Source organism: Artibeus jamaicensis, unplaced genomic scaffold (assembly GCF_021234435.1).
Source record: "Artibeus jamaicensis isolate MK-2021 breed Jamaican fruit bat unplaced genomic scaffold, CSHL_Jam_final contig_3175, whole genome shotgun sequence".
NCBI lineage: Eukaryota > Metazoa > Chordata > Mammalia > Chiroptera > Phyllostomidae > Artibeus > Artibeus jamaicensis.
In genome coordinates, this window is record NW_026521739.1 from 615,830 (window position 1) to 641,638 (window position 25,809).

General features: G+C 36.5%; 2 protein-coding genes across 3 annotated transcripts in view; one reads left to right on the forward strand and one right to left on the reverse strand.

Annotated features, from left to right (window-relative positions):
- Positions 1-702: 702 nt before the first annotated feature.
- LOC119035058 (uncharacterized) lies at positions 703-3,478 on the reverse strand. The gene is made up of 2 exons (XM_037126290.2): positions 3,258-3,478; positions 703-3,169 (listed from the first exon to the last, which is right to left on the reverse strand). Exons 1-2 carry the CDS (start codon positions 3,476-3,478, stop codon positions 2,467-2,469), a joined length of 924 nt encoding a protein of 307 aa, XP_036982185.2. The 3' UTR covers positions 703-2,466.
- The window catches only part of AFTPH (aftiphilin), a 62,619-nt gene continuing 39,646 nt past the window's right edge, over positions 2,837-25,809 (forward strand). For both annotated transcript variants that reach the window (XM_037126247.2, XM_037126248.2), the window contains exon 1: positions 2,837-2,923. The gene's annotated coding sequence lies outside the window, so the exon portion shown is untranslated. The remainder of the gene's footprint in view (positions 2,924-25,809) is intronic.

Here is a 25,809-nt window from a genome sequence, read left to right on the forward strand (position 1 = left end):
AACCAGATCTATATATATTGCTTTTCTAGAGCAACATATATGTGCCGGGTTTGGTGCTTGCTTGTTTGTTGATTTCTTATACAATATATGAGAGTTTAAGTTTCTTTCAACTCTTAATCTATAAAGTACAATTCTATTTTTTAATTTCTTTTAATTATTATCCACTGCTGGTGAGATGATAAAATTGGTACCTTCTTGCATCACTAGTGATATTGTAAATTGGTATAGTCTTTAGAGAAAAACTTTGAGATGATGAAGTACCAATAAAATATATACAGACTTTTGGCTTAATCATTTTTATATTCAGAAAAACAATCCTAAAATTGGACAAAGCCACATGTAAAAAATGTTTATCAAAGTATTATTTGTAATAGTGGAAAATATCTACTAAGAAGATAATGGATAAATCACAGTTTGTCTACTCCACTGAATACTATGTAGGTAATTAAAATTAAGGTTTTATAAAATGTTAAGCAGTAGTAGAAAAATGCTTACAACATAATATTAAGTGAAAAAAAGGGATACAAAATCAACTTATGATTACAACTTTGTAAAAAGTCTGTACAGAAGAAAAACCAGAAGTAAATACAACAAATGATAATGGTCATTATCATTTACCATATCAATTACCATTAAATGGTCATTAATGTTTTCCTTTTCTTGATATAAAATTTTAGGCAATGTAGCTATGCTCATAATTTTTTAAAAAGTAAACAGTACCCAAATGCAATGAATTTTAATAAGTGTATTTCCTGCAGATTCATCATCTTAAAAAAACATTCAGAGATAAAGACTTCCCTTTTGTAATACAATTTCATAAGCATTGAAATGCTGTCTTCAGAATTATGGTCGGATTACTAATTACAATCAGTCAGTTGATTGTATACACAAGTCAGCTGGCCAGATAACTATTCTATTTCCATGTACAAAGGTGGACACTGATTACTTAATTGTCCTTAACAGAACTGACTGCTGCATTTACCTAACACAAATCATCATTTTGTGATCATATGTTATGTATGTGTCAGAAATGTATTTTTTTAAAGCAGGGTTTTCTTTTTAATGTTTTTATGTTTAAACTCCTTATTTCAGTTTAAACATTTTTTTAGTGTAGTTTCAGCTTCAAGATTTTGTCATATGTATTTATTCTAATATTTCTATTGAGTAGGGATATCAAATTAAAACAAGCATGTGTCATCTGAAATAACTTCCAGTTTCTCCGCATACACACATATTTTTGTTTCCTTCCTAGTTAATATACTTATAGTAACTTATGTGTGTATATTCAAGCTTGCATGAGAGCTAAACCAGCAGGGGGCGAAATACAATAGGAATAAATTTGACAAGTCCTATGTATTTTTCTCGCTTTATTGACTTAACAATAACCAAAAATCCAGCACGGGCACAGAGCAATTGGTACTCCAATTTAAAATGATGTATTCTACGTATGTCTGACAGCGACTGACTTGTAGAGACAAATGCGGGCCTATTTTAGCACTCCAAGTTAATTTGTCTAGAACATTGCAGAGGAGGGATAAACCATGATGAACTGCTTTTGTCCTTATCTTCACCATTCGTGTAATTCCTCCACTCGAAGGGGTTGCCACTTCTTGGTGGCTGAACGGGTTGTTTTTCATCCTCGTTTCTCTGCATAGCTGTTGAGCTTTGAAAATATTTTAAATTATCCAGATTACCGGTGCAGGTTTGGGAAATGTGAGCAGAAAGAGCACCCAGGCAGGGCTCGTGATTTGCAGGATAAGACCCTCAGCTCGTCCCAGACGGTAACAATGTTCCTTGTAGCCTTGTAGTCTGATTTTTATAGTGGCAGGTGTTTTAATAATTCATGATAAAGGCGGGGGGAAGCTTATAAAAATGTAAATAACCAACTGTTCAAGGCTGAAGATTAAAAAAAGAATCTGTTATGACCTCTGCTAGAGAAATGCAGAAGTTGATTTGATTTCTTTAGTTCCATTGGCTATTCTCCCGCAGCATCTATAAAAAACGATCGCTGTCTGCATCCGTTAGTAAAATCCCCAATATTTGTTGTTGGTCTCGTAGATGATTTGTTCGGCGGCTGCATTCCCTCTTGCTTTCCATCTTAGGTTTCATTTATAACAATCTCTTCTTTGTTAAATATCAGCTTCCTCTTCTGTCATATTAAATTAAAAAGAGGAAGAGACTTTGAGGGTGAATGAAAAAGTCGTTTTTCGGGGCGAAAAGGACAAGCCGATCTGTGCTCCACAGGTTTTTGAAGATATGGTTCTGTATATCAAAACCTTTGCAGTTTTATTTGGAGAGCAAAAGACTTAACTCGGTACCGAACTGAAGGTTAAGACCAACAGGCTAAAAAACACCTGTCCCTCGTCCGGAGCGCAGCCCCAGCGGGTGGCGGAGTGCAGAAGGACGTCTTTGCCCCCACCACAGCTCGGTGACACTCAGCGAAGTAAAGAAAAGGGCAACTTGCCCTCACCCAAAATGGCGGCCAGCGCTCTGCGCGACGACGCCTGCGCCGGGTAAGCGTTCCGTGACACTAATTCCCTCAGCGTGTCCTCCCTCGCACACCCCAGCACCCACTAGCGCCCGGCCCGAACCGGCCGCCAGCGCCCGGAAGTGACGTGTAGGCGGCCGCGGCTTCCCCGCTGCATGATGGGAGAGTGTGTGGAGTGGGCGGGGGGTCTCCGTGGAGGAGGAGGTGGAGGCGGCGGCGACGGCGGAAGAGGGCGGAGGGTAATGGGAAGGGGGTTCCGCGGCAGCGCTGAAACTCCGGGTGGGCATCCATGGCGCTGCTTCGCTGACAGGGCTGTGTGTACCTTGCCTTCTGCTCTCACCAGCTCCGCGTCGGAATAGCCGGTCCTTCCCCGGGGAGCCAGTTTCTCCCCGGCCCCCTGAGCCATGCCCATCGCGGCCGCCCCAGACGAGCCAGGTAAGCACCACGGCTCCTCTCCCCCAGCCACGCTTGGGGGATGAGGGTGAGGAGACCCAGCGCACCTGCCAGACCCTCGCCGTGGCCCGGGGCACCTGTCTACGGCGGAACTTGAAGCTGTGGGGAGGTGCCGGCTCTGCGGGCCTGCGGGCTCCGGGCTTGGGCTCTGCCCTCTTCCGCGGCGGGTGCGGGGAAGCCGGCGGCGGCGCCCGAAGCGCACGGCTTCCTCTTTGCCACGCCAGGCACCTGCCGGGAAAGTAGGAGTCGTTCTCACCACCCCGGCCGCTGCGGGTTTGCCCTGCCCCTCAGCTTTCACCTGCCCTCAGCTCCGCACCGGCCGTTCCCTCCCGGGAGCTGTGGAGAACTTTGGGGCTTTGCTGGTGCTTCCTCTTTCCCCCTCCTCCTCCTCCTCCCTCGTGACAGGTGTAAACACTGCCTGCTTCGCCCAGGTCGGAGGCCGGCCGCGACCGGAGTGTGCTGCTTCCAGGGTTCCCCGAAGCAAGCGGATTTTGAATACTCCAACGGGCGAAGGAGACGACCCCAAAGCTCACGCATCCCTTCCTGAGAGGACTTTTTCTGCTCCCTCTTGCACTCCTCAAGAAACAATCTGCCTCCTTTCCAGATTGCGTTCAGAAAGTTGGACCCTTACTCTTTAAGCGCCCAGTTTGGCAGGTGCTAATATCTGCTTGGGCTGGGGACAGTATAGGGTGAACGGTGGTAGGACCCTTTCTCCATTAGCAAAGTACTGAGCATGGCTAGATTTTTTTCCTCTGGTTGGTTAATTCAAGTTGTAGCTTGGTTTCCAACCGAATCTTCTATGGGGGCTAGAGAAGGATTAACTCCTAACTCATATATATAAATATTTTTTACTGGGGATAAATGAGGCAAAAGCAATGGTTCCGTTTCAGAGTACTCGTTTTAGGAGAAGAAAAGTAGAACTTTACTTTTGAACTTGAATCTTCCCTTTCACTGGGTACGTTCACCTAGTGCCGATGGGGGATGGTGTTGGAGGTTGGGAAGGGGAAACAATTTAATTCTTGATGTTTCATTTAACTTTTGCTTTCAGTTAAACTTTCAGACAGATATTTGCTAAACTCTAGGTGAAACAATGTTTCAACACTCTTGTGTTGATAAAAACGTGTGCAGTTTACCTTCATTTTATGCCCTTTGCCGGCTTACATGTTCCTTTTTGTAATTATTTTTAACTCTTCGTAGAAGTACTATATATGTTTAAACAAAGTGTCTGTGGTGTTCTTATAAATTTTGTCCATGAAGCTATTTCACATGGATTAAAAGATCCTTTGTAAAAACATATAGCCCGGTAAATGGCACCTAGTAAATGCCTCGTTTTTTCCCTAATTCCTCTGTTTATGTATCAGATAAGTTAATTTATCTTCAAAGTATATTTTTAAATCTTAAGTCTCTTGAAAGAAATTGAGATTTCATGTAATGTGTAGAGCATTAGTTTTGAGGTTTTCTGATTTTTTTGACCTAGAGGCTGTTATACAAATAATTCCACATCAAAACAAAGATGATGTGCCCTTAATTGCATTGATAAATTTTGCAGAATCCAATTGCCTTTATGAAAATCATGTGTCTAGGTGAATCCCATTGTAAAATGTCACCGTAAATATTAATTTATAGTTAAACCTAATTCAGAGAAGTAGTGAAATTTGAGTATCAGAAGTGTTTTATTTTGTATGAAATCTAAAATGCCTTTCTCAACAGTTTGAGAAGTCTTTGTATAGCATCATATTGATAGATTACCCCATCTCTCCTAACCCTATACCCAAAATTCATGTTATAAATTATTTAAATCAAATGTTTATATTCTAAGTTAATGTTACTTACAGTTTGTAAGTTAAAAATACTTTTCCCCTTCTGTGCCTAGCACTTTACTTTCACTTCTTCTTTAAGTAGACTAATGAACCTTTCCTGCTTAAACTTTGTAAGAATTTCCAGTTTTCATGCAGTTTTGAAACTATCTGGCATTATATGGATTATATATCCTTTCGGTAATTAATCTTTTCTCAATCCACATATATGCACATGCTGGATGTATACACATACATATACAGTCACAGGTCCTTTTGCAACTATATAACTACTAGCACTGATATATGCTACTTGGTATGAGAGAGATACTTTTCTAAGTGATTTATATAAGGTATATTAATTCATTTAATTCACACAATAACTCTGTAAGCTAGTATTATCCCCATTTTTGGCATTATCCCCATTTTTAGAGAGAAAACTAATGTTAAGTAACTTGCCTAAAGTCAAACAGCAGGTAAGTGACAGCCAGGTTATAATACGATACCATTTATGTGGTTTTAATATATGCAAAAATATACAATATATTCAGGGAATCAAGGACTATGTATCAAAAGTATAAAGACATGCATAGGAATGATAATGGCAAATTAAAATAAAAGTTACCTCTGGAGAACTAGAGAGGAATAAAGGATCTAGAAAGAGCCCATGAGTTTCCAACCATAACTCTACTGTCTTTAAATCAGAAGTTGATTTGGTAAAAGATTAGGATTCAACACAGGTGATCAATACTTGGTCATTCATTACATTTTCTCCCCCTAAACTTTGTTGTCTGCTTAAAATCATAATAAAATTAAAAGTTCAGGTTTTTCATTTTAAAAGCTGTATAAAGTATCACTCTGTTTTTCAGCATAGTATATTCTAAAAGAAGACTGAGAAGGAGTTGGTGTTATTTTGTGTTGACTTCCTTTTAAAATACAAGAAGCCTCTAACTTAAAAGTATTTGAATTAAGAAACACAGCCCTCTCCGGGTTCCTCTGTAGAAATTTTCCTTGCCTGGGATCGCCTCTAATTTCCGGCAGCCCTCTCGGTGGCCCTGTATCACCTGTATCACACTCCTGGTTTCTATTTCTGGCCTTACGCTAGGGTAGGGGCATATAGGTCTGGATTAGACCTATTCCCCAGGAAAGGGAAGGGTCTGAAACTATATAGTAGTGGGGAGATGGGAATCATTGCTCATTAGTTTTGGAGGAGTGAAAACAGAAGGAAAATAGGAGATTTAAGACTCTTTCCTATCATTCTTCAGCCACCACCACCCCATTCTCAATAACTTAAGTAAACCTTGCAGAGATAAATTGCTAATGAATTAAAGGTTGTCTGTATGTTCAAAGCTTAATTTGCAAGCACTATTTTGGTGAATAGTTACCAGAGGAAAATCAAGTAGTAAATTAGAATAAATTCACATAGCTTGTATTTATATAAATGTTTACGACATGCCACAAACCATTTCAACTGAGTATCTACTAACACTATGGTATTCTCTTCTCAGCATTCATACAGCAAGTATTTACTGAGTGCTTGCTCTATGTCAGGCTTGTTTTACCTGGGGACACTGAAATAAACAAGGAAAAAATTAACCTTCATATGCTTCAGTTCCTTACATGTGTGTGCACACATGCATGTCTGTGTATGTGGATAGACAAAATATAGATAGCAGATGATGTTCAGTATTATGGAGAAAAAGAGTCATTTTGGGGAGATTGGCAAGTACAAACTTTTTGACTGAGTCAGGGCGGGAGATTGGTGGGACTTGCCATTTTATGTAGGATCAGTTCAGAAAAGGCGTAAGACCTGAAGAAAGTGAAGAGAATAAAGGGGAAAGTGGTAGAAGTATGCCTGTAATATTCAAGATATTGCAAGCAGAAGAGTAGTAAGTGTGATCAGAAAGAGGGTAAGAGGGCAATGTTGTGAGGGCTTTGTGGACATTCCAGTGACTTAGGCTTTTCACCGTGTGAGATGAGAAGCCATCACAGGGCTTTTGAGTAGATATATGACAGTCTATCTTTTAAAAGAATCTGTTTGGCAAGAATGGAAGTGGGAAGATTTCATTAGGAAGGAGGTGGTTATAGTGATGCAGCTAAGAGATGATAGTGGCTTGAACCAAGATGGGGGGGTGGGGAATGGAGACAGTTGTACTGGAAGAACACTGAAAAAAAAAAAAAAGAAGTGGTAGGACAGTTTCTTGAACTGGAACCTTTAATAATTTACCTATTGCTAAACTTAGAAAACTTACACAGAGGTTCTACCTCCTGAAAATTCAAGGCTGTCAGCAACTGCCTTACTCCCTTCATATATCCTATATTCTAACCAAACTGTATTATGTGACTTCTTGCTCCTTGAAAGTTGCCACATGCATTATCTTTAGCACCTGCTGTTTCCTCTCTTCGATTTAAATCCTTCCATTTCAAATTCTTTCCTTTATGAAGGTTTTTTTTCTTTTTACCATTTTTCCTCCTCCCAATCAAGTGAGATTTTTTTCTTAGAATCCTTATAGACACATTTTAGTTCATATGTTTCTATTCTGCCTCACATTAATTGTCTTTACTATTTTCTTGTATTGTCCCCACTAATTAATTGTTAGATTTTTAAAGGCTGTGAATCCTTTTACTCACTTTTCCTACTTATAGAACCTAGCATTTTTGTATGCAGTAGATGCTGAATAAATAGTGGATGTACATATTTTTTTAATTTCAAAAAATAGTCTTTTAGTACAGAAGCATTGTACTAAATAGAAAACAATCGTAATTCCATTACTAGAGATCCCCAATGTTAACAGTTTACATATATATTTATATATGTGCACTCTTTACCAAAAGGAAATCTGATTGTACAGATTGCTTTGTAGTTTTGCTTTTTGTTTTTCAAAAAACAAAAAAGAATAGTCAGCTAGACTCTTCTTACCAGCTGATCCAAAAATGTTACTTTACAGCTGATTTGCCAAAATTAGCATCCACTCCATATTATATACTTTTATGGTTATTAAGATTATCAAAGGATAATATCCTTACTATGGTAGATTTGGAACATAAAGAAAACTAGTATGCCCCTTGATGGCAGTGGCTTATTATCTATTTTAATGTTTGACCCAAAATAAGTACTCAGTTAAGAGGAATAATAGAAGACAAATATCACTAGCCATCACACTACAGAAAGATAACTGTTAACATTTTGGTTTTCCTTTACTTTTTTTTCCCCTATGGATATATGTCATCCATTTATATGCATGTATATATACACATACAACATATATATAGGAACGATGCATAGATTTTTACTATTAAATTGTGAGCATCTTCATGTTATTAAATATTCTTTAAAACATGATCGTTAATGACTGTGTAGAATGACATCCAGTGAGTTTCAAGGTTTCTCTGTGGTTTCCTACAGATTGTTTGGGTTTTTCCAGTTTTTACTCTCATAGAAAAACATCTCTGTGAACCCATCTGGGTGTAAATCTTTGACTTTGTCCGTGGTTATTTCCATAGAACTGAGTCTTAGAAGTGGAGTTACTAAATAAAAGGGCAAGCCAGTTGCCTTCCAAGAGATTCTAATAACATTGCTATCAGCTGTGGTTGAGAGTAGTTATCATTCTGTAATCTCAGGTGATCAGTAATTGTGCATTTTTTGTTTTTTCAAGCAAACATCCATTTTATTTATTTACTTTTCAATTAAGTTTAAGTCCTTGAGGGGTAAAGATTACACAGATTCTTGCGTCCAATGGCCTCAGCTTAGCAGGAAGGTTGCTTAGGAATTTATCACAAGCTGTGCCACTGTTTCCATGAGCACTAGTTACCTTTCCCCAGGTGACTCTGCTGCTGTTTGGTTGCTACCAAGAGTCACCGTGTTGTTGTTTTTTGCTTCGTACACATAAGCACATCTTTTGCCTAGATAGAGTTCAGTTTCATCTTGAGCATAAATACCTTCATTTTTAAGAAGAGCTGTGTGCTTTTTTAGCCCGCAAAAGTATCCTGGGACCACATCCTTGCCGACATATTTATCATATTTGAAGTCCTGTTCCCAGCAGGCCTCCACAGGTTCCAAGATGGTGGGGAAAAAAGTAAATACGCTGTTTTTAAATCATTTACCTGAAATTTTACTTTGGATTTAGGCTTTTCAGCAGTGTGGAATATTCTCATCATTTAGGTGAGATTGGACGTGTTCAAGGTGGTCTGGCCATAGACTGTTGGCATTATTTAATATTTTTGAAGGGCTTAAATATGAGACATGTCCTTGTTTGATGTGAGGTTAAAATTGCTTAATACCATGCTCTTTTAAAAATAACTCTGACTCTGTTAGCAAGCTGTTTAAGTACAAGAAATAGAATATTATTTTTTAGAACTGTGTTGTCCAGTACTAAAGCCACCAGCCACATTTGGCTCTTGAAATAAAGTTAGTCCAAAGTAAGATGTGTTTTAAGTATAAAATACATATCAGTTTTTGAAAACTAATGTAAAATGTGTAATATTTTTACATTGATTACATGTTAAAATAATATTTTCGATACTTGGGTTAAGTAAAATATGTTATAGTTGAATTAATTTGTTTCTTTTTTAATTGACTACAGGGAAATTTAAAATTGTACATGAGGCTTGTATTGTAAAGTGGGCAGTGCTCTCCTAGGGCATGACACTGACTTATTTCTGTCTATGAAGAAGAAATATAAGATTAACTTCACATTCTAGAAAGTAGGAAGTGGCTTCTTTTTTTTGAGATTTTCTTTTTTTTTTTAAGATTTTATTTATTCATTTCCAGAAAAGGGGGAAGGGAGGGAGAATGAGAGGGAGAGAAACATCAATGTGTGTTTGCCTCTTATACACCCCCTGACTGGGGACCTAGCCCACAACCCAGGATGTGCCCTGACCGGGAATCAAATGGGTGACTCTTTAGTTCACAGGTGGGCACTCAACCCACTGAGCCACACCAGCCAGGCTTTTTAAAAAATCCCTTACACATTTAAGCCTGTCAGTATGTTTTTCACACTTTACAGTTTGCATAGTAATTTTTCAAATTTTAAGTGTTTGGTTACAAACTATAAGTTACTACAGTTCTTACGCTCTAAAGAAAATATATATAAGAAAACTTGGGGGAAGATGTTAGGAAACTTACCTGAGGAATTGACCCCTCATCTAAGAATTGAAGGATATGGGGGAATGTTTTAGGCAATGGGAGTGCAGTTGCTGGGTCCCTCTGGCATAAAAGAACGTTGCTGTCTTTGACTTTGAAAAACTGAAAGAAGGTCTAGCTTAGAGCTTTGAAAACAATAGGGGAAGGCAGGAGGAATACAGCTAAAGAGATGGAGTTTGGTTTAATAGACTGTGTTAAACATTTTTTTTTAGATATCACAAACATTAGACATAAGATTAACTTTTAAAAATAATAGTGAATAAAGGACACATGGACAACAACTAAGGGGGTGGGTGAGCTGGGATGGGAATAAAAGACAGAAAACTGTACTTGAACAACAATTAAATAAAAATTAGAAAAAATAATAGTGAGACTAGTGATAATGGCTGCTTAGACCAGAGTGGCATCAAAGGTAGTGGAAAGAGATATTTCAGAATTAAGGGATTTATGGCATAAGAAATTATTCTTTAAAGATAGCAGAGGATGGGGAGTGCTCAAGTTTCTGGCTTTGTGACTGGGTGGGTGGTAGGGCCACTCTGAGTTAGAGCTCTGGTAGAGGGCCAGATTTGAGGAAGAAGAGCTTGAGCTCTTACTGTTAAGCTCAGGTCCAGATCTTAAGGAATTCAAGTGGAGAGAACTAGTAGAGAGTTGGCTTGGCTGGACTGAGCTCAAGTGTGAGGGTGGGGCTGTAGGGATCAGTGTGGGAGTCCTAGAATGTGGTGGTTAAAGCCTTAGGTGGATAAGATCATTTGGGTAAGAGTTGTAGGAAGAGCCTGGATGAAACCTTCTGCCAATTTGAGTGTGTTTAACACTCAGAAAATTTGTAAAACATACCTCAAACCAAAAATCAATGTCTTGATTATGGGGGAATACTAGATTCCTAAGATCACATTAGATTTGGTATTGGAGCCATCAGCAATCATAAGGAAAAACACACAGAATTGGAAAGAAAAAAGTCATATACCCCAGTTGTTTATAATGTGACGATATGGGGTACAAGTACCAAGAGCTTTCAGCTTTATAAACAGTACCCACCAGTTAGAAAATAGAAGTGGAGAGACCTCATTTTACATGAGCGGGCAAAAAAAAAAGGTATAATACCTAACAATAACTTTACAACAGATGTAAGAACCCTACATTGCTAACAGATTAAATTTTTATGTTAAATAAAATTAACAATTCTGATAATAGTGGAGACTATCCCTAAGTCACATATTCTTACTCTTAAAATCCTAACTTTAAAGGCTTTTCAAAGCAAGATTTCTAGGAGTAGGATCTTTAATATTTGCACGTCTTACTGAGACCAAAGTTTTTTTTGAATAGATGAAACGAATGTTTCTGCCTCACCCACCCTCCCTAGTAGGTATTTTAGTTGTTTTATTTTTAGTCATTGCTTATGTTTTAGGATATTCTGTTTTTGGTCATTTTTGTTTTCCTTTCTTTATTTTCATTTTTGCTGTGATTTACAATCTCCCATCTTGTTAATTGGGAGGATTCGGAAGTGTCGATGTGGAATATTTGCAGATAAAAAAGTAGTGAACCTATGGGTAAGATATTACTTAACTCTTTTTACACTGAATGTGTGTATTAGCATCCTTATTCCTAAAGAAAACAATTTGTACCAAGAGTTACAGGCATCAGAATCTGATTTTCTCTTACCCAAACAGAATGTTTGAATATCCACTACTTTTTACTGTAGTTAAGTCACCATTTCTTTCTCACTCCTTTACATATTTCAGACTATTTACCCTACGTCATAATGAACCAGCAATTGATAGCCTTCTGTCTCAGTAGCTCTCAGAAGTTTACTTGAAGCACAGTACAAGTGTCAACACCTACATAAAAAGTGCAGATTTTAATCAGATTACCGGTGACCTTGGTTTCCAGAAGTGGAAACAAGTTTCTCTTGTTGCTCACACTCATTTCTTAATGCTCAACTACAAGTGAAATTGTGCTGAAATTGTGTAATTTTTAAATGTTTTTTCCAAAGAATTGTATACCATTTAAACCATATACATAATTATACATTTCAAGGATTATTGCGGTAATTTAAATTTGATACTTTATGGAAATTTTCCAAGTTTCATTTTTAAGAAACATATTGAAGATTTACTGAACTTTTTATTTTAAAATTTTAAGAGTGTTAATTCTTAGTGACAGTTAAGTATAAATGTAAGGGAAAACTTTTTAAAAGAAAAAATACTATTTCATTGATTTACCTTTCTCAGTGAGTTCAGCAGTGAAGTTAGAGACATTATGTCATCCCCAGATTTATAAAGCCCAGTGATATTCTTATCTTCTGGAAGCTTAATACAGTGGTTCTCAGCTTTCATTTCACATCAGAATCACCTTTGGAACTTTTTAAAAAAATGCATATATTAAGGTCCACATTTAAAATGCATCTATCCTATTTTTAAAAAACAATACAAAGCTAAGATTGAGAAGTGTTGGTTTATTACAGTCTCCTGGAGAGACAAACAGGGAAACAAATTTGATTTACTTTGTTAAGTATAATGAAAGAGGTAGATATAAAGAAGAATGCTTAATTCAGACAGGCAGCCCAACATAATGAAAGGAGCCCAGGCTTTAATGTTAAAGCCTTAATTTCCATACTTACTCTTTGTAGGACCTTAAATGAATATTTGACCTCACTGAACCTGTTCCTGCATCTGTAAAATGGATGGTTGGGATTAAATTAGATAATGTTTGAATAAGCACTTTGCACAGTACCTGTCACATCATGGCCTGATCAGTATCGGTGTTCTCACTTCACAAAAAAACTTCATGCCTAAATAGGGTTTTGAAGACTTACTATATGGGTTCTCTGGACAGATGAGAATAAAAAATTAGAAAAAATGGCATACGTGACAATTTGGAAGTAACATGGTGCCAAAGGAGGAACTAATGGGTACTTTCATCCAGCTGGAGCAAAGAGGGAGTATCTTAGTTATTTTGACTAAGATAAGAAGGAGTTTCAAATGGATTGCAGTAATCCTGGCCAAAAATAATGAGTCCCTGAAATAAGGTAGTAGTAGTGGGATGTTAAATACAGTCAAGAGATGTTAAAGATTTAATTTAGAGTTGATTTAATTTGGGAAGGGGACAGGATAGAGGGAGCAGTCAGGGGTAATAGATTTCTAGATTTAAAATTCAGAATATTGTATAGAAACAAATGGTTTCAGTTTGTTTTTTGAGTGGAGGTTAGCTTTAGTTTGGGAGATGTCTTTGGGACATTCAGGTAAAGATATTCAAAAAGGCATCTGGGTGGGCAGATCTGGAGTTTGGGCAGCCCATAGATAGAAGTTTGGGCATTATATGGATATAAAAACAAAAGCCGGGTGACATCTCTCAGTAATAAGAACATTGGGGGGCCAAGGCCAAGATCTGGGGAACACTGGCATTTATGAGCAAGCAGAAGAAGCAGATCCACTGAAGAGGAGAAAGGATTTGACAAGTAGGAGGAGAATAAATAGAGAATGCCTCTTAGAGATGCTTTTTTCACTTAAAAATGTATTTTAGACACCTTTACCTATTAGTTATATAGCTTTATCTTTTTTTAATGACTGCACTTTTTACTTACCCTGTCCCTTGTTGATAGATATTGAAGTTGTTTTCCATTGCTTTTTAAGAAAACAAACAATGCAGGAGTTAATAATTTTGTGGAAATAGCTTTTCATGCTTCTGTGAATGCATCTGTGGGATATGTCTTGGAGATGAAGTTGCCTAGTTAAAGGAATGTGCATTAAAATTTTGATATATTACTAAATTGCCTGGAATTAACTATGTACTTCACCATAGTATCTTTATTTTTATCTTTGAAGCGGCTTGCTTCCTAGATTGAGGGTAGTAGAATTTGAATAATAAATATCATTTTTTATTTATTACTTTTATGCAAAATTCTTTAAGGAGTAAAGGAACACTTTTATCAAATTACTTGTTTCATTCAAATAATGTAACTTAAGAATGCACTTTTTCTTTGTAAGCATCACATCAAGATGGAGTTCTTTGTTCTAAAAGAAGCCCTGTTTCCTCCTCTTTGGTGCTGGAAGCAGCAATTGGATTTAGAGGAAGTGGTGAGAGGAAAGAGAATGATAGCATTACTGTGAAATGGATCAAACCTAGAACAAAACTGATGTATCCAAACTGTTCTTGTTGTTATTATAGACATACTGATATGACCAATACAATTTCTGTGTGAAAAGTTTTTACATAAATATTTTGAGTTTTTTTTCTTCTTGTAGCAAACGTTAAGCAATGGCTATTCTTGTAAAACTGATCATTGGACAGTTGGTGGCTTAAAAAATACCCAAAGTGGAAATACTGCAGAAAATTAAGTTGCCAAAATTACACTGCTTACATAATTGAAAGGTAAAATATATGGACAAATGTCCCAGCTGTTTTGTTTAGTTTTAATTACTTGCCTGGCATTGTTTGCAACACCTGTCTGGAAGGAACCACCGCCTTTCTCCAACCTCAGTGATACTAAGAGTATTTGTGGGTAAATTGACTGTTAGTTTTTTTGTCATTCTCTCTAAATTTATCAGTGTTCCTTTTGTCAGCTTCCCCCCCTTTTTTTCTTTTTACTTTGGGTTGTGACCTGTTTCTGCTTTGTAAAATCAGTTTAGGGGGTCACGACTAGCTTTTAAGACAAAATGAAATAGAACTACAGATATCAAGAGTACATAGAGAGTAAGAGTGTAAAGTTTGGTGAAACTTTCTCTTTTAAATGCACATATGTATATGTTGGATAATCATGGGGGTACAGTTTTAAAACATTCCATTTATAGGACAAGGCTAATTCTCAAATAATTTCTAACCAAAGAAATAATGGTGCATTGCAAGTAATAAATATTACCTGTTTTCTTTTTACCTGTTAGCCTTTCTATTTTCAGGAGAAAGTAAAACTTTAAACCAAGCAATAACACCATTAAAGTCAGCCAGCTAGAAATCTGTTTGTCATGGGAATTCCTTTCATAGTTTCATGAACTTATTGGTACAGGTAAACCCACTTTTGGTTTTATCTGTATATACTAATTGTGAGCACTACTTTGGAATGTGTTTATATTTGATTTTTCAACTATACAAAGCTTTTGTTTTATGATAATTCACCCAAAGAATGCCAGTGTGGATAATTTATTGCCTGTTTTTAAGCTTGATTCAATTCTGCTTTCCTTCTGTTGCCTCACATGTCTCTAGGCCATTTTTTTCCTTAGTTGGTGGGTGGTCGAGAAACAAAGTAAAACTAATTGGCAAAGACATACTATATGAGATAAATCTTCTGTTACATAGGTCATATTTTAAGGCCAAATTGATACATTTTAGATTATCTGAGACATTGTCTGCTTCCTTCCTCATTAGCCCAGATAATTGAATTCTAACTGCACTTGGTTGTAGTTTTATAACTTTCAGTAGATGTTTTCTTTTCTAAAAGGTGAGTTGCTCTCACAGTTAAGCGTTTACAGTATGGAGAGTAGCACCATCAGAGGAAGAGCAGCTGCCAAAGGCCTGCCGAGTTGTACATATTGTAGTTACAGGTGACAGTGCTGTTTTTAGTTAAGAATGTCCATAAAGTAGGTTGTCCTGTTTTGTTTGTTTTCTAAAATTCCTTGGGATCTTCAGGTTTAACTCATCAGTCTTAATCAGAACACTAATTTAAAACTTTTTAGCAAGAAATTTCTTTCAGAGCATGTCAGCTAATCGTGTTGGCTGATTGCAAAGTCTGTGGGAGAATTTACATGAAGTACTAAAGAAAGTTGCTGGAGGCATAGAATAAGAGTGAGGGAAATTAGATGGACTATCCAGAGTAGCATCACACTCTGGTGACACCAGCTGACACCTCCACTTATGCTGAGCAACTGCCTCACACCAAAGCAAGATACTCATGTTGCCTGGTCTATTAAAAATACATGAACAAATTTTTGTCCTTTAACTGTTCCCCCCCCCCCGCTTACATGTGAGTACTATCCCTCTCAATATATTCTTTCTTCAGACACATTGCAACAAATGATTGGATGTGCTTTCATATGTGTCACATTTCAAGCCAGCCTCTCTCAGACTAAATTTAAATATTTCCTATCTTTTTTTGGTGGAGCATTAGGAGACCAGAGCTAGGGTTGTAGAAATATAGTGAGGGGATGAGGGTGGGAGCGGATGGAGGAGGAGGAGACTAATCAAGAGTAACCAGTGGAATAATGCCCCAGCAAGAACAATAATACAGTAATGTATTCAGTTCCTACTATGAGCCAGGCCCTGAGGATGTGAGCTCAACAACAGAGGCCTATGTCTGCACAACATTTCCAGTCTTTTGAGCTCAACTAAAGTAACTCTTGTAAGAGCAGTTTCAGTGGAGTGGTACAGTGGAAGCCAGATTGTGCTGGGTTGAGGAGTAAGTGGGAGGTTAGGAATAAAGATAGTGAACAGACAGAGCCCTTCAACAAGGTTGGCGGTGAGGAGGAAGAGAGCTAGAAGGGCATGGAAGGAAGAGGTTTGTTTTGTTTTGATCTGATTTGTCTGAGGATGGTTGAGTCTTGAACATTTATAGTCTGATGAGAAAGCATCAGTAGTAATGAAGAAATTCAAAGAGCCCCCTGAATCAGCAATTGAGAAAATAAACTGAATGTCCAGGGGATAACTCCAGCCAATATTGTGGAAGTAGATTTTAGTGAAGGGACATGAAATTGAAGTAGTTCCTGGTTTTAGGTGGTAAAGTTTTGGAAATATTAGGGTGGAAATTAGAGTTGGCAGTTCATTCTGCAATAATACAATAAGAGCAGAGAGTACTGGGCACGGGGGTCAGGGGAGAACCTGTTTTTCGAGAGCTAATGCATCTATCCTCATGCTGCTTCTGTTCTGTTGCCTTTGTTATCAGCAGTTACCCAGTGTGATTTATTCAGTTTCAGTTAGAAGTGCCTTTGAGGAAAAAATAGCTACTAAACTCTCAAACATGGTCAGTTAATATGACAACTTAAAGTAAAACAATTTCTAATGTTTTTATCTTGTTTAGTTTTTACTGTGAAACTATTGAAACATAAGTAAAATGGTTTATGGAGTTGCATAAAAAGCTGAAATATACAATAAAATAAAAGCTCTTAGGAATTTTTTAAAACTAGCTTCTATAAAGTGATAATTCATTGCTGTTTAGCAACATTCATTGAAGAGTGAATGTGTGTTACTGATCATGTTGTCATTTACATGTATGTGATATTTATACTTTTGTGAATCGTCCTTATTGACCTCAAAACCAGGAAGACAGAAACTTTGGTTGTCACTTTTGGCATTCTGGCCTTTGAGACTGATTAGTATAGGTACAAAGATACTGTACTGCTAATCTTCATTGTTTACTGCATTTTTACTACTCTGTACATTAATATTGAAATGAGATTTGCTTTTTAGCATTTTTGTTGTTTATACTTTTTTTCATATTAGCTGGTAAGCACCTTTTTTCCCTTAAGTTTTTTGGAAGTGTTAACCTTTTTCTGAACAAGTCAGTAATCTTTTAAAGAAGACCAATTCTAACATTTGCTGTCAATTGTATCAGGAGGTAATGCAGTAAGACATTTTTCAGATACTTCATTAGTTGTGACTGATTCACCACTTACTAGTTATATTACTGTGAGGTATTATTTAACCTTTTTAAGCTTTTATTTCTTCATCTGTACTATAATGATAGTAAGTCCTTCCTCATAGTGTAGCGTGAGGACTAAGGTAATTAATGAGTGCTTTTCATATTGACTTGATATTGGTGTAAGCAGAGAACAAAAACACATGTTATATGCTATTTTTAACAGATGTTTTAAATAGTACTGCATATTATTATGCATTTGAGGACATAGTGATATATTGATACAATTGATATCTCTAATGGCTTTGGTTTTTGTTTTTGAATTGACAAATTCAAAGGAATTATGAAATCTCTTAAAAATATTTAGCTTTGGGATTGTGGGAGTTTTATTAAGTAGACTTAAAGTTTGCAGCCTCTGTTGAAGTATAGGGAGGATGGTAGTCCTGATAACAAACAACAAAACCTTTCTCAATTCTTTACTAAAAGGCATCTGTTTTTTAGGGCTTCTCCCTGTTTTGTCAGCCACCAATTGAGCTCATATGCTGAGGACAAAGCACTTAAAAAGAGAAAATAAAAAAGATAAATTTTTGTAGATACAAATTTTAAAGGCATGAAAACTTTTTCGACATTATGGTTTAATTATCCCTAGATGTATTGAAAACCATAAAGTTAGCTAAAATCCAAAACTTTACAGGACTCAGAAGAACTCTTCTATTTTTTTTATGACAAAATGACCTTTTTAAAAATTTGTTCTTACTGACCTTATTGGGGTGATGTTGGTTAATAAAATTACATAGGTTTCAGGTATACATTTCTATAATACAAGATGACTCTTAAGCAGGAATGTAGGCTGGGCAGATTCATTGACTGACAGTACATTTTGATAGTTTCTTAAAACTCCCATGAGGATATTACAGTAAAGATTTTAGTAATATGAACTTATATAATAACAGGGAACATTTATAATGCAAATTGATACTGCTAATTGCTTATGTAACATTTTCACTTAATTTTTCTAAATAAAATACAGATTTTTTCTTCACTTGCCAAATGATGTAACAAATGACTAATTATAAACCTCAGACATACTGTGGTAGAAAGTTAGTGATTTTTTTGTGTGTAATTCTTTAAGTAAACCTTGCTATTATAGTCTGTACTATTTACATCAGTAGCATAACTTCAGATACAATTATTTGTCTTTTCCTTTTTTTACCATCACCCTTCCTGCTTGGGTTCTCCACACCCATGCATTGCCCATCCCAGTCTCCATAAAAATAAATTTGAAGTGAAGGGTCCTCAGTAAAGCTGGATTGTGTAATGTAGGTGTGCTTATCTAGCCTTGAAAGTTGGTGTATATATGGATGCTGCTGGTGCCTTGTATAAAAAAAGGTGGGATGTTTTTGTGGTGAGTTTTTAGGTTGTCTAGAAGTAACTTTTTATTCCATATTTCATTCTGGGGAATTCCTAGAGGGCCTTATTCTGTGTCTTAGAGAAATGCGTAGAATCCTTTCCATCCCCAAAAGGCAACTTTTTAGAAGTCTTTATTCTTGTGGTCTTTCCTTTATCTGGATAGTATCTACAGTCAGTTTACTTCGAGGTTCTGGTAACAACTTCTGTGTTGCATTATCCTGTTCCACTTCAAAACTTCCATCTTTTAACTGACTGGTCCCTGGAGTTGGTTCAGATGTGGTGGTCTCGGTCTTTTAACCTTAGGTGTTGTTTCCTATTTTCTATGGTTTGGTTACAGAAATTAGCAATGATGTCAACTTCATGTATCTTTAGTATGGTCAGTAGTATTTTTCTTAAATGAATTATTCTTTCAGTGACCTTTTAAAGTATTTGCAGAGTCATGTGAATGTTTGTGCCAACTAAGCAAACATTGGCTCAGATTTTGTTAAGGAATAGATTACGATTTGAGCCACAGACTTGGTGAAAGTTAAAATGTGATAAGTTGATAACTTACTAAGAACTCAGAATATACTATGTATTGAAAGTCTGTTTTCTATAACTCTCACAACAGCATTGAAAGGTAGGAACTGCTAGCCCCTTTTTATAGATAAGAAACTGAAGCTCAGAGAAGGCAGACTCTTAGTAAATCAGGAAACAAATCTGAACCTAGGATCCATTTTACTCCAAGTCCAAGATCTTTCCCCCGTAACATACTGCCTACTATTTGAGACATACATATACACAGTCTGTCTGGAAAAAGACCAGCCATTGTTAATGTAATGAGAATGGTTTGTACAACATTGATGTAACCTGGCAGCCAAGGAGAGTGGACTGGAATGCGCATGTGTAAACAGTGACGACTTTACTGTACTAGTCAGTGGGGGCTGTAGAGGCTGTTGAATGAGCATGTGTACCATATGGCCATCACAATAAAAATGACTCAGTTAATAGAGCAACAATCTGCGTCAATAGAGCGTCAGATTTTCCATTAAGTTTGAACATTCCTCCATGGAAATTATTCACATGATTTGGAAGGCTGCAGCTATGGGCTACTGGTGATTGGCAGCTTCATCCCAACAACGTGCCTCTCATGCATCATGTGCAGAGTTTTTTGTCAAAACATCAAATCACCCAGGTGACTCAGTCCCCCTACAGCCCAGATTTGGCACCCTACAACTTCTGGCTTTTCCCAAAACTAAAATCACCTTGAAAGGGATGAGATTTCATACCATCCATGAGATTCAGGAAAATACAGTGGTGCAGCTGATGGCAATTGGGAGATCTGAGTGAGGTGCCAAGGTGCCTACTTTGAAGGGGACTGAGGCAGCATTGTCTTATGTACATTGTTTCTTATATCTTGTATCCTCTTCAATAAATGTCTTGACTTTTTATATTACATAGCTGGATACCTTCTGGACAGACCTTGTATTTGCTCTATAGCTCAGAATAAGGCAAGATATAAATAAGTAAAGTCTTTAAAAAATAGAATATTGTGCCTGTAACTATGGTTGTATATCCACATTTATTTGTAATGTAGTTGCTGTTAATCTAAATATGTTGTTTTCTAAGAAATAGTTTTTGTTTTTTACTGAGGTGTAACCATATATATAGCAAAAACACACAAATCTTTTAGGTGTACAGTGGGATGAATTTTTACAAATATTTGTGCCTGTGTGTAACTACTATTGAGATCAAGATATAATATTAGCAAAAAATAGATATAATATTTGCATCCAGCGGGCTCTTTTTTGTCCCCTTCCAGTCAGTATTCAACCCCCTTAGGTAACTACTGTTCCGAATTACCACCACAGATTAGTTTTGTCTATTTTGAATTTCACAGAAGTGGAATTATACAGTATTTTTTTTGTGAATGGCTTTTTTCACACATTGTCTGTGATAGTCATCCATATCATTGCCTGTAGTAATAATTCATTTCATTGCCATGTATCTCATTGAATATATATACCATGGTTTACTTTAACCATTCTCCTGTTGATGGGTATTTGGATTATTTTCAGGTAAGAATGAAGTTGTCAGGAACAGACTTATATGTCTCTCAGTGCATATATGTTCTCACTTCTGTGGAGTATATACCTGTTACAGTTTCAGTAGATACTTCCAAACAGTTCTCCAAATGAGTATACCAGTTATACTCCTATCATTAAAACATGAGAATCCCAGTTGCTCTTTGCCATCGGTAGCTATGGTTAAAATTGTTTTAATTTTAGCCATTTTGATGGATGTGTGGTGGTGTCTTATTGTGGTTTTAATGTGTATTTCCTTGATAACTTTTCATATGCTTATTGGCCTTCGGATATACTCTCATGAAATTCCTGTTCAAGTATTTTGGCCATTTTTTAAATTGGGTTGTCTCATATTAATTTGTAGGAATTCTTTACATATTCTGGATATGAGTTCTTTGATAGTTACATGTATTACAAATGTCTTCTCCCAGGCAGCACTTGGCTTTTCACTCTCTTAGTGTTGTTCTTTTGTTGAACATAAGTTTTTAATTTTAATGAAGTTCGATTTATCAGTTATTTCTTGTATGATTACTGCTTTCTGTGTCTTATTTAAAACATCTTGCCTTCCCTAAGGTCATGAAAAATAATCTCTGAAATAATCTCCTAAAAGGTTATTTTACCCTTCACATTTAGGCCTACAGTCCATCTGGAGCTGTTTTTGTGTAAGATGTTAGGTAGAATCAAGTATTTCTTTTTTACTTGTGAAGATATCTAATTTATCTAGCACCATTTGTTGAAAAGGTTGTGTTGTCCCCTAGTCTCTATGAAGATGTGATTTCCCGTGGACAAATCTTCGGAGTATAGGCGGTCTCCCCAAATTCTCTTATCTTCATGCTTTAACTCCAAGATAACCCCATTTACTCCTCAATCATGAGAGCCTCATGTCTACTATTTGTGTGTACTATGACTTGAATCTTTCTGGATACCCCCATTACTTGTTTACTCCCCTCTAGTAGGTCTTGGAATAAGCAGAAATAAAAATAGCAAGATTAACACACATCCCTCCCTGTGCATGCACATATGTGTACTTGTTCAGGGTATAAAGAAACTGTACCACTGATGAGGACTCCTTGTAGTATGGAGTAAATAGTCCATTAAGAAGGATGAAGAAACATTTATTGAGTTTGTTATATGCCAGGCCCAGTAAGTAGCTCATCTATCCCTTTTGCTTTTTCCTGTTAAGTAGGACTAACTATATAAAGTCCCTATTTTCTATGTAAAAAGTGGATTTGTCTAAGTCAAGCTTAATAGGTGAATTCACTATACAAATAATACTTCATTTAACAATTAATAACTAATACTTCAATTAACAAATATTACTGAATTGGCCTGGATACAGAAGAATTTTCTGGAATGTTCTGAGCCTTCTTTACACTGATTGGCTGGCATTCTTGGCTGAAACTTGGGAGTGACACTCTCACAGGTCTCTGAAGGGTAAATGGGGCCAGAACCAAGACCTGCTGAAGGGGAATGTGTACCCAACTTCTTCCATCAATAAGTGACACAGATTTGAGAAATACGACAATAATAGTAGTCTGGGAAGCTGATAGAGCCTGTTGCATCTAAAAGGAAAAATAGAAAGCATACTTTGCCAAGGTGTGACAGGAAGAAAAACTACTCTCTGAGTCATTGGTTTGGTTCCAAAGTCCCTTATACAGATCTTGGTACTTGCCTTAATATCTGAGTTTGAAATAGGCCTTAAACCAATAAAATTTTATTTTTTAAGCAAAAGTTTTAGAAAAAGCAATAGGTTTATAACCATAAATAAAGTGTTTGTTTGTTCTTTACAAAACTAAATGTGCACCTACCACAGGGTCCAATAATCACATTCTTGGGCAATTTATCCCAGAAAAATGAGAATTTATGTTCACACAAAAACCTGTACATAAATGCTCTTAGCATCTTTATCATGTAATACTAGTTAAACATACATTAGTGCATATATTATTAATGTGGTATATATACTATTTATAATGATAAAACACTGGAAATAACCCATATGTCTTTCAGTTGGTGAATGGTTGAACAAACTGGTATATTTGTATAGTAGAATACTGTTCAACAGTAAAAATGATTGATCTATTGATACATGCAGCAACCAGGATGGACCTTAAGGGAATTACACTTAGTGGAAAAGGTTAACCTCAAAAGATTACATACTATAAGATTCTATTTATATAACACTCTTGAAGTGACAAAACTATGGAGATAGAGAATAAATTAGTGGTGGGACAAGGAAAGGGATGGGGTGGCGGTGTAGGGGTAGTTTTATATCCTAATAGTGGTGGTAGTTACACATATCTGTGCACCGGATAAATTGACCAGAACTACACACCAACACAAAGGGTTGCAATGCAAGGTTTTGTTTTGTTTCGAATGAAAAACCTGAGTAAACCTGAGTAAGCTCGGTAGTCTAGTCAACAGTAATGTACCAACAAGGTCAGTTTCCTGTTTTGCTATTTTATTAGAACTATATAAGTACCACCATCAGGGGAAGCTGGGTGCAGGGTGCCCAGTACTATACTATTTTTTGCAACTTTGTTAATTTATTATTATTTCAAAATAAAAAGTTAAAAAAATAAGGTATGTTATACACCAATGTTCATAGCAGCATTATTCACAATAGCCAGAGATGGAAGCAACCCAACCATCCATCAACAGACGATAGTTTATATACATACAGCAAAAATATTCAGCCTTATGAAGAGTGAAATTTTGACATTTGCTGCAACATGCATGAATTTTGAGGACATTATAGTAAGTGAAATAAAGCCAGTCCCAAGGGAACTGATACATGATTCCACTTATATGAAGTACCTACAGCAGTCAGATTCATAGAGATGAAGTAGAATGGTGGTTGCAGGAGCTGGGGTGGGGATGATGTCTCATCAGTTGCTCATTTCTTTCAAGTAACACTCAGTGACTGACCAGTCGTTGACCTCAAAGATCCTTTTCAGAATTTTGAAGCCATTCTCTACTAACTAGCTGTATGACCTTAGGGAAAGTTGATCATCAGTCGGCCCCATTTTTCTTATCTCCAAATTAAATTAATGTGGCTTCTGAGGCACCTTCTCTCTAAAATCATAAGATCATATGAAATTTTATCCTGAGAGCTTGGAGAAAGTGATATTTTTTAGCTTGCAAAACTGGTCAAATTTTATAGTAAACATTTCCCTCATGTAGCTGACTGGCAACTGTGAATTGCAGGAAGTAGCCATTCATTGTTTATGGGGTAATTTTACTCTAAGTCTTTGGTTGTTAATCCTCCCTTTGCTTTTAATGTTAGTCTGCCTGTGGTACTTTTGAAAGTTTAGTACAAAGGAACAAAATAACCCAAACATATATTCCACTTAAGAATTAAATGTATTTTAAAAAAGACATAGTGAAATAAAAGATATGGGAAGGATTAAATAAGTGAGATTATAAGAATTGCTTGACTGGGAAAAAATTTACTTAGACCTATGCTTTAGATCATATACTAAAATAAGTTATAGATGGTGTAAATTTAAATGTTAAAAAATACACTCCAAAAGTAGAAAAATGATATTATTTATTGAATTTTAAGCTTATATGATAGCAAAATATGAAGAAAATTATTAATGAGAAGATCAGTTTGGTTTGACCCTTAAAAATTATTTTGAGAAAAACAGTTTTGGGCAGTTTCTTATAGAATTAAACATACACACTATATCCTAGCATTCACACTGCTGGGCACTTATGTTAGAGAAATGAAAACTCATATTCTCATAACAGTCTGTAGATAAATGTTCATAGCAGTTTTATTCGTAATTGTAAAATATGAGGAACAATCCAAATATCCTTCACAGAGTGAATGGAGAAACAAAACTGTGGTACATCTATACAATAGAATACTGCTTGGCAATAAAAAGGAATTAACTATTTTTTAATGTATTTTATTGATTATGCTGTTACAGTTGATGAACAACTTTAACTTGATCTTATCTGGGAAGCACTTTATATGCCCTTCCATTCTAAATAATAGCTTTACTGGGTAGAGTAATCTTGGGTGTAGGTCTTACCTTTCATGGAATATTTCTTTCCAGCTCCTACTTGCCTGCAAGGTTTCTTTTGAGAAATCAGCTGCTAGTCTTATGGGAACTCCTTTGTAGGTAACTGTCTCCTTTTCTCTTGCTGCTTTTAAGATTCTCTCCTTCTCTTTAATCTTGGCTAATGTAATTATGATGTGCCTTGGTGTGTGCTTCCTTGAGTCCAACTTCTTTATGACTCTCTGAACTTCCTGGACTTCCTAGAAGTCTATTTCCTTTGCCTGATTGGGAACGTTCTCCTTCATTATGTGTTCAAATAAGTTTTTGATTTCTTGCTCTTCCTCTTCTTCTGACACCTCAGTGATTCTGATGTTGAAACGCTTAAAGTAGTCCCTGAGGTTCCTAAGCCTTTCCTCATTTTTTGGATTCTTGTTTCTTCATTCTGTTCTGATTGAATGTTTATGTCTTCCTTCTGCTCCAAATTGTTGATTTGAGTCCCGGTTTCCCTCTCATCACTGTTGGTTCCCTGTACATTTTCCTTTATTTTGCTTTGTATGGCCTTTACTTCTTCCTGTATTTTGTGACCATACTCAACCGTTTCTGTAAGCATCCTGATTACCAGTGTGTTGAACTGTGCATCTGATAGGTTGGCTATCTCTTCGTCACTTAGTTGAATTTTTTTCTGGAGCTTTGATCTGTTCTTTCATTTGAGCCATATATGTATTATTTTTTGTCTCAGCAAGACTATTACTTAGTAGGGACAGAGCCTTAAGTATTTGCCAGGCTGGGTAGCCCAGGTCACTGCCTTGTGGCAGTGTATGTGGGGAACAGTGCCACTCACATGGTTTTTGGCAGGCTTGCAGTCATCTCCCCTGCCACCCACAAGCA